This window comes from Cryptotermes secundus, unplaced genomic scaffold (assembly GCF_002891405.2).
Source record: "Cryptotermes secundus unplaced genomic scaffold, Csec_1.0 scaffold1718, whole genome shotgun sequence".
In the NCBI taxonomy this organism is placed as follows: domain Eukaryota; kingdom Metazoa; phylum Arthropoda; class Insecta; order Blattodea; family Kalotermitidae; genus Cryptotermes; species Cryptotermes secundus.
The window spans coordinates 4,845-16,560 of record NW_019720600.1 but is presented as its reverse complement, the minus strand read 5'-3'; the positions used below and the strand labels follow the sequence as shown (position 1 = coordinate 16,560).

At 38.9% G+C, this 11,716-nt stretch overlaps 1 protein-coding gene and 1 pseudogene across 1 annotated transcript; one reads left to right on the top strand and one right to left on the bottom strand.

The window, feature by feature from the left end:
• Window positions 1-773: 773 nt before the first annotated feature.
• Window positions 774-2,246, top strand: LOC111870549 (annotated as a pseudogene).
• On the bottom strand, window positions 821-10,860 carry LOC111870556 (alpha-aspartyl dipeptidase-like). The gene is given in 7 exon segments (XM_033753937.1): window positions 821-3,298; window positions 6,062-6,204; window positions 6,422-6,592; window positions 6,699-6,853; window positions 9,702-9,793; window positions 9,922-10,048; window positions 10,192-10,860. Coding segments are annotated over 7 exon segments (873 nt in total). The 5' UTR covers window positions 10,313-10,860; the 3' UTR covers window positions 821-3,234.
• Window positions 10,861-11,716: the final 856 nt, after the last annotated feature.

Genomic DNA, 11,716 nt, shown 5'->3' with positions numbered 1-11,716 from the left:
ACAATTAAATGTCCATGCAACAACTTTGTAGCGTTTGATTAATTATTGGTTGCCTAGCAACATATACTACAGTAGGCTGTCTATAAAGAGGAAGGTCCGTAATGATGTATATTGAATGGCATAAAATGTTTTTGATTTGTAAGCTATTACGTTAAATATGCAGAGGTTATACAGTGCGAAAGCCATAGTTCTTCACTATCATATTTCTGACACGTTTTCAGCGTTTTATGTATAACAGTTGTAAAAATGGGGACAATAATGCATAGCTGAAACGACTGTGATGGTGTTCTGTTTGTCTGAATTATACTGCCACCTATAGGATACTCTTTATAGCATTGGTAACATGTCTACCAACAAACAGGACAATGGCGCGATATTTCGAATTTTTATCTGTTTTACGGTTTTCATTTGACTCACCTACGTATATAGTGTGACACGTTGCGGAACGGAGGACCCCTACCTCCCCAGCGGTACGTGGCGGTGACGTAACACTCCCTCCAGTCCCCTCCGCGGTGACGTAAGACGGCGCGAGACAGTGACGTGGCGAAAGGAATAAAAGCCGGCTGAGCAGCAAGCGAGAGTCAGTGATGTAAGCGTCGTCAGCGTCGTCAGTGTGTTATGAACAGTTCGCCCGTCAGTAGCCTGAGAGTCGAGTTTGAATATAGCAGCCGTCCCGGGAAGAAGAACCGGACGTGAAGAGCGCCAACAGCTTCTGGAAGACGTGTTTCTTATTGAAAGTTACTTGATTTTTTGGATTTAAATAATTGTGGTCGTTTAATTTTTTATTTCACTTCCGGAATGGAGACGAAACCTCAGAAAATGCCCAAAGTGGCAAATGTAAAAAACAAAGCTCCAGCAGAAGTCCAGATCACTGCTGAACAACTTCTGAGAGAAGCCAAAGAACGAGATCTTTAAATCTTGCCACCTCCTCCAAAACAAAAAATCTCTGATCCAGATGAACTTGCTGATTACCAGCATAGGAAAAGAAAAGCCTTTGAGGACAGCCTCAGGAAAAATCGTACAGTTATTAGCAACTGGATTAAATATGCACAATGGGAGGAAAGTCAAAAGGAAGTCCAAAGGGCACGGTCCATTTATGAGAGAGCTTTGGATGTTGATCATCGCAACATCATATTATGGCTGAGATACGCTGAAATGGAGGTGAGGAACCGACAAGTTAACCACGCTCGTAATCTATGGGATCGAGCTGTAACTGTTCTTCCACGAGCCAATCAGTTGTGGTACAAATATACGTACATGGAAGAAATGATTGGGAATGTGGCAGGTGCACGTCAGGTGTTCGATCGATGGATGGAATGGGAACCTGATGAACAGGCCTGGCTAACATACATCAAATTTGAACTACGCTACAAAGAGACTGACAGAGCAAGAAGAATTTATGAGAAGTTTGTGTCTGTTCATCCAGATATTCGAAATTGGATCAGATTTGCAAGGTTTGAAGAACAGCATGGATTCATCTCAGGTACACGGGGTGTGTTTGAACGAGCAGTCGAGTTCTTTGGAGATGAGTTAATGGATGAGAAGCTGTTTCTCGCATTTGCAAAGTTTGAAGAAGGTCAAAGAGAGCATGATCGTGCAAGGGTAATCTAAAAGTATGCATTACAGCATATTCCAAAGAATCGGACACAGGAACTGTACAAAGCCTACACAATCCATGAAAAGAAATACGGTGATCAAAGAGGGATAGAAGATGTTATAGTTAGCAAAAGGAAATTTCAGTATGAAGAGGAGGTCAAAGCAAACCCAAATAATTATGATGCTTGGTTTGACTATCTTCGTCTGGTGGAAAGTGAGGGTGATCTGGAAGTAATCCGCGAGACGTACGAGAGAGCTATTGCTAACGTTCCTCCCACCAAAGAGAAATCATTCTGGCGCCACTACATCTACCTTTGGATCAATTATGCTCTCTTTGAAGAGTTGGAGGCAGAGGATGTGAAGAGAACTCGGCAGGTGTACAAATATTGCCTTGAATTACTTACACAAGCACTTTACCTTCTCGAAGATCTGGCTGCTCTATGCCCACTTTGAGATCAGGAACAAGAACCCGACCGCAGCAAGGAAGAGCCTGGGTATGGCTCTTGGGATGTGCCCAAAAGTCAAGCTGTTTAGAGGTTACATAGAACTAGAAACTCAACTTCAAGAATTTGATCGGTGTTGCATCCTGTATCAGAAGTTTCTAGAATTTAGGGCCAGAAAACTGTGTCAAAAATCATAAGGAAAATTGAACTGGCTATGATACAGGATTTTGAATATAAACTGAGTCTTGAAACCTGGGACTCAGTTTTTGGCTCCAACGATATAAACTTAATGTATAATTCTTTTCTCAGTTCATTTGTTAGAATATTCTATTCTAGTTTTCCCCTGAAAGTGTTGAGCACCAGAACAAATAGTAACAAATAGTAATGACCAGCATTGTAATACCACATACTGTTTCAAATATGTACACTCTTACATATAAAATTGCCCTAGGAATGAGGTATGGTTGATGTTAATATTTTAATGACCAGCATTATATACCACATACTGTTTCAAATATGTACACTCTTACATATAAAATTGCCCTAGGAATGAGGTATGGTTGATGTTAATATTTTAATGACCAGCATTATATACCACATACTGTTTCAAATATGTACACTCTTACATATAAAATTGCCCTAGGAATGAGGTATGGTTGATGTTAATATTTTAATGACCAGCATTATATACCACATACTGTTTCAAATATGTACAGTCTTACATATAAAATTAAATGTGTGTTTTGATGTTCATTTATATCTTCAAAATTAGAGGTCCCATCTATTCCAGTGTACACAGAGTCTTTCCAAGTGGCATGAAGAATTCTGAGATTATCATCAATAATTTCTTAATGTCATGTCAATGCATACATGATATAGCATGCCTGTACTACCAGAAACAACTGAAACCAGGAAACACAAAGTGGAAAATCGCAATGTTATAACTACAAAAAATGGGTAGTTCTGCCAGTTTATAAGACAATAAAAGTCATCAGAACATAAGTGTAAAATTATTAAAATACATGTTACATATCATGTAAGTTGATTACATATACATTTAATCACACCCTGATCACACATACATTCAACAATACTTAAGCTGAATGCTGAAAAACTGAAATGTCCTTCCCAATATAACGTTAATTTAAATCATATAAAGCACTTTTCACTTTAAAAATTAGAATGTGTTAACTTGTCACACAGCTTTCAGCAGAAAACTAAGATCTGACCCTGCTTCATACTCCTCAGGATTCTTTCCCCTCGAAAACAGAAATCATCATCATCATCAGTAATCTGTCAAGACGACAGGTCCACAGTCTCCTCCAAAACAATTCCTCCACTTAATGCGATCTAGAGCTTTCTCCTTCAAATGACAGTATCCTCTTCTCTCCCCAAGGTCATCCAGCATCTTCTTACGTCTTCTTGTCACTTCTAGCCGCCCATCTATCTTTCCTTCGATAACTTCTTTTAGAAGGCAGTTTCTGCGTAAAACATGACCAATTCAATTAGCCTTCCATTTCCTTATTTTGTGTAGGATATTCCTCTGCTCCTCTGCAGAAATATATGTATGAAAGTTCTAAGTCAATACAATGAAATACAGTAGACTTAGTACTTCTTATAATGAGAGTTTCATTATAGTGACACGAAACACTGAAACTGTCAACTTCTTACTGTTGAACAAATGGAAACCACCGGATTAAATGAACGTTTTAACCAGCACATTCATCACTGCTCGTACTGCATTCCCATAACTTCTTGCACAAACTCTACTTGCAATTTTGTTCCTGATGTTATTTATGGCTAGCAGCCCTGAAGGTCCTCCCTCTCTGTCCATTGTCTTGGACAAACTTTGCATTCCAGCAGCTAACTCTGAGTTTAAAAAACTGGGAAATGTACATCACGTGATGACTACTGCACCATGCAGATTCTTTCTTTCCATGTTACACTGGTATCCTCTTCCTCTAAGCTCTCTCTGATGTCACAGAACATGAATAGGAGGAAACATGCTTAAGGTCTTATTACATCAAATATCCACTTTATTTCAGTTGGTGCTGACTGAAAAATTTTGAAAAACTATAATTATGGCAATGAAATAGAAGAGTTGAGACTTTAATATGAAACTTGAAATAATACCTTGATATGAACTTGGTAGCTCATCAAAAAGTGTGACAGGAAGATGGTAGGACTTAAACCTCATTGATATCTTTGTTTTTATGATACTGAAGAACAAATGGAAAGTACATAAAACACTACTCTCAGAAAATTAACGTTGTTCCTTTCTTATATGAGTACACATTGATGAAACTCATTTTATGATACCAGTTTGTGATAGTGTAACAAACATGAGATGAGATGTGGACTACCAGCCTATGTCACAGATGAGGGAACTATAGATTGTATGGATCCTATCCATCTGTCTTATAAACAGGGTGGTAATGTAAATAGAAAAAATAAACAGTTATGGATTTATGTACACTTTACATGCCACTATCAAAACATGCATTTAACAGTTAAATGGCTGTAATGGCTGATACAAAACCATTGCTTAGTTGTATAAAGTCAAAAGTTGCACACACTCCAACGATGCATTTAGAACAACCCATAACACAGTGTATCCACAAAATGATTGGTACAATGATACATCTGTTACTCAAGTTCATTACAAATACACACGTGTGCAGAGAGTTATGGGTGGAATATGGGTGGGACTTGTGAGCAGAACATGAGCAATCTATGTACATGGATATGCAGAAAACAGTGGGTTGACTTTTACTCATACAGCATAGCTCCTAATTAGCAATTAGTTGTGAGGAAAGGAGATTATATAATTAACTGCTAACTTCATGGCACTGAGCCCTTCCTGAGAAGCCGCCAGTTGTGCAGATACTCAAGAACCTCCCAGCATTTTATGGAACCCAAAGGATCATTACCATGTTCACAAGTGGCCTCCCCTGGTCTCTATTCTGAGTCAAATCAATTCAGTCCATACAACCTCATCCTATCTCTCAAAGATCCATTTTAATATTATTCACCCACCTATGTCTTGGTCTTCCTAGTGATCTCCTTCCTTCTGGCTTTCCCACCAAAATCCTATATGCATTCTTCTTCACTCAATTTCGTGCCACAAGCCCTGCCCATGTCATCTTCCTTGACTTGATCATTCTAATTATACTTGGTGAAGGGTACGAGCTATGAAGCTCCTCATTATGTAGTTTTCTCCAACATCCCATCACCCCACATTAGGTAGGTCCCTTGTCACCATGGCACGGCATGTCCTCAGGTTGTCGATGGAGGAAATGGCCTCCAGATATGGAGGGTAGCTGCGAATATAATGAATAAGCAGTCGCAGAGACCTAAAAAGGGGTGGTCCTCCAGTTTGGGGGTTGGGCAAGGGACTAACAGCTCCTTTCCATAAAAAATAAGCTGGTAATGAAATGTCACAAAGGGCCTCGAACCTGGATGGATTCTTTGGATATATGACCTAAGCTACAGAAAATGAACATGAGAGATTATAAATTTTAAGAAAATCTTCAGTTCAGAAAATGCTAATGATGATGATACTACTGCATTATTCATTATTTTCATGATAATCACTTTACAAACGAAGAAATATTGCCATAGGCATATTATTATTTTTTTTAGGATATTATGAGTATCCAGGGCAATGAGCAATAATGAACAAGACAGCACACAGCTGATAAAATGAGCGTTCACACTACAGCCTTAACATTCTCCTCTGTACATGACTCAACTGCGCAAATTACTTGTCAAGATTTCAAACAATTTTATTCATCTTAAATTACACTCTAAAGCTACTTAATTTATTTTTTGTAGTATTACCTTTCCTTCAGATGCAGATGCAAAGGCTCCATCACCACGACTCTCCTATCCGCAGCCTAATTTGTGAAAACAGTGCAGAATGTGATGCACAGGTTGGCAATAAGAGAGGAAATGGAGCAACACATATCCCAACCCTTACACTCCATCCTAAAATACTTCAATCATTAGAAATTTTACTTAACGGTGAAAATATATGTGCACTACACTTCCCTACAAGTGTCATTTTATCTCCTTCAATATGCAGTAGGCTTCCTTCTCACAAACCCACCACAGGAGGAGCTCCAGGGATCTTATGGTACTATTCAATTCTTTGTTCCTGTGTTTCCTGAAATTATTAAATAGTTTTTTGTTGGTATACTGTACTCATCTTCATTAGATGACCTGGATGACTGTCGACATTATACAAACAGTAACAAGACTGGAAAGGGTGTGTTCTGTAATCTATTACTGCAAATGGCTTCCTTGAAGTTCTTTGAACAAAGATGGAGATTTTTGCAGGGAAGCAAAACAGCTGCAAAGCGCAATAAGTAGCCGATACTCACTCCCATATGTGTTGTAGGATTGTCATCCAAATAGTGAGGGTTGATGTTGAAAGGAATAAGCCCAAGAGCTGTGAAGCTGGGTGGATGTACAATAGGCATATCATTTGTTGTACAAATACTGACAGTTGCCACATTACAGCCTGCGCTGCTTCCAATGTATGGTATACCTTCCTGAAAGTTAATTTAACATAAAGAGATTATTATTATTTCAGTATTATCAATTAGGAATTGATGACTAACAAAAGACAATTCACAACTTTCATACCATAAATATTACCTCTAGCACACGCTTTCTGATTGGATCAATTATCTTAAAGTCATACAATGCCTTCAAGAGTTGGAATGTGTTACCACCACCCACAAAAAATGCTTCTGCTTCTTCTACAGCCCGAACAGGATCTTCTGAGGTGTGGATACTGTTTACTTTGTAACCTAGAAATATAACTGTACAACATACAGAAGTTGGTTACTTCCCATCCAAGAATATGGAAGAAAACAAAATGTAATGCTATGAGAGATCTGGGGTCCACATTAAAGTTCTTCTATTTATATTCATATTCATTCATATTTACGAGGGTCAGTCAAAAAGTTCCTGGAATGGTGGTATAGCACTCTAATGGTAGGACATACGGCAACGCTTACCTAATCACCTTCAAAGTAGGACCCTTATGCGCACACTCACTTGCTCCATCGATCATGCCATTGTTGGAAGCAGTGGTGGAAGACTTCTTTTGGAGTCGTCCGGAGCTCAGCCGTCGCATTCGATTTTATGTCCTCTATGGTTGCGAAAAGTGTCCCCTTGAGGCCCATTTTCAGAGTAGGGAACAGCCAAAAGTCACTCGGAGCGAGATCCGGAGAGTACAGTGGTTGAGTGATGACAGGAATGTTTTTCTCGGTGATGAATTTCTGCACAACAAGCGATGTGTGGCTCGGTGTGCTATCATGATGCAGAAACCACTGTCTCCGCCACTTGTCATGCCGCTTCCTCCAAACTGCATTGTGCAACCTCTGCAAAACTTGCACGTAGAAATGGCCAGTAACAATCTGTCCAGGCGGTACAAACTCATGGTGCACAAAACCATCGATGTCAAAGAATGCAATGAGCATCACTTTGCCTTTGGATCTGATGAGGCATGATTTTTTGACTGGAGAGACGATGCTGTGTGCCACTCTGATGACTGCAGCTTCGTCTCCGGGTCACAGGCGAACACCAATTACTCATCACCATGAGAATCTTTTTGAGAAACATCGGGTTCTGCGTACTTTTGTCAAACAGATCACCAGTGACCATCATGCGACATTCTATCTGATCTGTGGTCAGCTGCCTCGGACCAAACTTTGCACTGACGCGTCTCATCTTCAAATCATTGGACAAAATGGCATGAATGGATCCGTGAGAGATACCAACTTCTTGCTCCAACTCCGCGATGGTCATTCTTCGATCACATCAAATAAGTTGTCACACTTTTCCAATCATTCTTTCGGTTCTGAATGTCGAAGGTCTCCTGGTGCGCTGGTCATTCTCTAACGTCTCCTGCCCATTCTTAAACCAGAAGAACCAGTTGTAAACTGCGGATTTCTTTAGTGCAGTATCACCGTAAACTTGCTGCAGGGCCGATTGCATCTCTGAAGCAGATTTTCCCAATTTGCACATGAACTTGATGTTCGCACGCTGTTCAAACTGCGACATTGCGCCGAATGACCAACACTCACGTCTAATTCAAATGGAACAGAAATGACACTGCACACTGAAACCTGTCCAGACCTGTTCCCCCTGTGAGCAGACATGCTGAGCTCCCCACCACAACAGTGTGTGCGCTATCTTACCACTCGTTCTCCGTCTGCAGGGGAATTCCAGGAACTTTTTGACTGCCCTACATATTTCCAATTCCATATATCCAGAGGGGCTAAAACGCCACTGGATGTGGAACAAGTCCCTTACATGCACAGTTTCAAAAATGACTGAAACCAGTCAACACAAATTTTCTTTTATATGATGGGACAAATTATAAAAACATGCAAGATAGTCACAATATTTATGCACAAAATAGTACATTTAAAAACATAAAGCTGACATCTTACAATCAAAATAATAAAAATTTACCATCATAAAATCAGCAATTTCAATACTTTAGATATAGTCAAACTTCAAAATTCTTATTTATAACAGTAGTATTCCTCCACAGTGTAGAAAGAGTTGGTGGTCAGGAAATCTGTTAATGCCTCTTTAAATTTAGGAATATCATATGATATCCGCTCTACTGAAAAGATACCTGACTCACTGTATAGCAACCAGCAGTAGGACCAGTACCTAATAATTAATTTTCAGGCTTGAATGAGAAATGGTGAGTATTTCCATAATTCTGCTTTCAACATTTGAACTATAACTCACCTCCAATATAGTAGATATGCTAATAGTTCAGTGCACTCACTTCAAATTAATTTGTGTAATCAGTCAGACCAAATGTTATATAGTAATGTTGCTAGTTAGCCTAAAAGCTTAATTACCCAATGTCACAATGTGATTTTCTTGTCTTTCCTGAGCTAACACTTTAAAATTATAAAAAGGCTAAGTCTGCTGCTTTCTCAAGTTGCCATTCATAATCATCCCGCTATTCCAGCCTATGCTGCTGTTTTAAAGGCACTGTCATATAAACAATAACGTAATTTCAGAACTGAAGGCATGTCTCTTTTTCTTAATTTATACACAGATTATATAACGCAGAATGGGAGGAATCAAGAATATGGATGAGCACTGACACACCCTACAGAGGTCCTTTCCTCAGGCTTCTTCTAGGGTTCTCCATTCCACCATGTGTTTAAGTTAGATTAGAAATCTCAACTATAAATATATATTTTGATGGGCTCTGTAATAATAAAACCGGTTCTGAGAATGGTCTGGTTTACAATCCAAGTAGAAAGACTGACATTTTCAAGGGATTTACTATGTCAAAACCTAAATTCTGGAATAAATTTGGTATGTTCTTGGGCACAGTCGGTGTTATCACAGTGAGGGTGGACTTCCAAACTGGCATGTTTCCTTATTTTTAATACAAAAGGTGTAACTACATATTAAATATTGGGGCTAAGTATCCACTATGGTGTCTATGCTGAAATTGGCCTTTATTTACTTATTTAACCTAACCTTTCTCAAATTTTTTATTTTGAGGTTCAGTCTGTAAAAAACTTATAAATTATGCACCCCAACTGGTCTCTGTATTATAAATACACAAATTGACAGTTGCAGTTACGAACGATACAATATACTGGCATCACTCACCCCATTTCTCGAAGGCACCTGTAACTTTATTTGCGTATTCATCGCAATCATGTAACGCATATGGTACAAACAGGATATGTGAAACATTGTGCCTGCAAGGATGACAAAAGCACGAGGTATTTATATGGGTATAATGCATTATACTCGTATATCTAATAACACTGGTACTTGAGCACGGGGCTCTTGTAATTTCAGCTACCATGCGGTCAAATGCCACAACTTACTTTTCAAAAACTTATTTATGTCATCCGTTGCATAATGAAGATACTCGGAACCATACACTACAGAGGTAGACAAAAGTAATATACGCCTTTGTTGTGTATCCATGTGGCTCTTATATGTTAGACCTGCAAACCGTAAAGCTAACAGTTCATACCGTTGATACTAACCCGATTAGTTAACGCAATGTGTATAAAACAATCACATGATCGCTATCTTGCTAATCTGCACAGATAAATTAGAAATTTCAGCTTACTGCCGTTACATTTACCGAGCTGGTCTGCAGCAGTTATTAAGAATATGCATTCATACTTTGAAGTACGGATGCTTACAGGAAATGCATTAATGCGATTCGCAACTTCTTGGATTTTGGTGATGAGGAATGATGCCATTCCTTGCTTGTTCTCTTTGTTTGTGGTTGGTGGTAGTGCACCCAAGTTTCATCACCAATAGCGATTCTCAAAAGGAAGCCACCACCTTCTGCTTCAAGGCGCCGCAGAAGTTCTTTACGGGTGTCAACACGTTGTTTCAATTCTGGAGTCAGCTGCTGTGGCACCCACCTTGCAGACACTTTGTGAAACTGGAGCACATCATGAATGACATGGTGTGCTGATCCGTAATTCATGTTAAGAATTTCGGCTATTTCATCCACCGACACTTGGCGATTCTCTATCGCTAGGGCTTCAACTGCTGCAACAGACTCGGGGGTCACAACTCTGTGCACCTGACGCGGGTGAGGAGCGTCTGCCACAGACGTCACACCATTTCTGAATTTCCTACTCCACTCGTACACTTGCTGCTGTGACAAGCATGCATCATCATACCGAACCTTCATCTGTCGATGAACTTCCATCGGTTTCACACCTTCACTGATCAAAAAAAAAAAAATCACAGAACGTTCTTCTTCTTTTGTGTATGTACCTACGAGCCAGCAGCCATCTTCAAACCGAACTGTGATGGTGTTCTGTTTGTCTGAATCGTCCGAATTATACTGCCACCTATAGGATACTCTTTATAGCATTGCTAACATGTCTGCCAACATATAGGACAATGGCGCGATATTTCGAATTTTTATCTCAGGTTTACGGTTTTCATTTGACTCACATACGTATATATACAAACAACAAAAAAAGAAAACCAAAAGCACCATACAAATTTCGAAAATAATAACTAATCACGGTTTCATTGAGACATTTGTCAACGAACGAACATTTTAATGAACATTCAACATAAAAACTTACATATTTATCGCATTACTTTCTGACTTTTTTCCAACATACCACGAAAAACATATCGGAATTCCAACCCCCTAAAAACTAAACTATATAAATCCTGATTAGATACAAAATCCAAATATAGAAAATGAATTAATGTTTGAGTTTCATAAGATGCTATTTCATGATGAGTGAAAGTGTTAGAAATGTAAGAAAAGTTATTTTTCCATAATTGACTATTTTAATTACTATCATGTTGTTGGCGCTCCCGCTCGCCAGAATCAGCTGGTAGGCATCAGCTGTTCCAATGTCGTCATTAAATTTCTACATTAAGCCTTGGGTGAGCGACCAGTGTTCTAACCCATCTGTACAATATATGTTCTGAAATTCTGGTACTGATAATTTCTGTGAATTCTTTCATGAATAACACAAAATGGCGTTTTAAAATTGACCTAATGATTGGCTCCATTGTGCAGAACGAAAGAAATTAGTATAAAATTTTGTTTGATAGATATTTGCATATACTGCATCAAATTAAATTAAAATATTTGTGGTGTAATGATGTAGACCCAACAGTCTCAT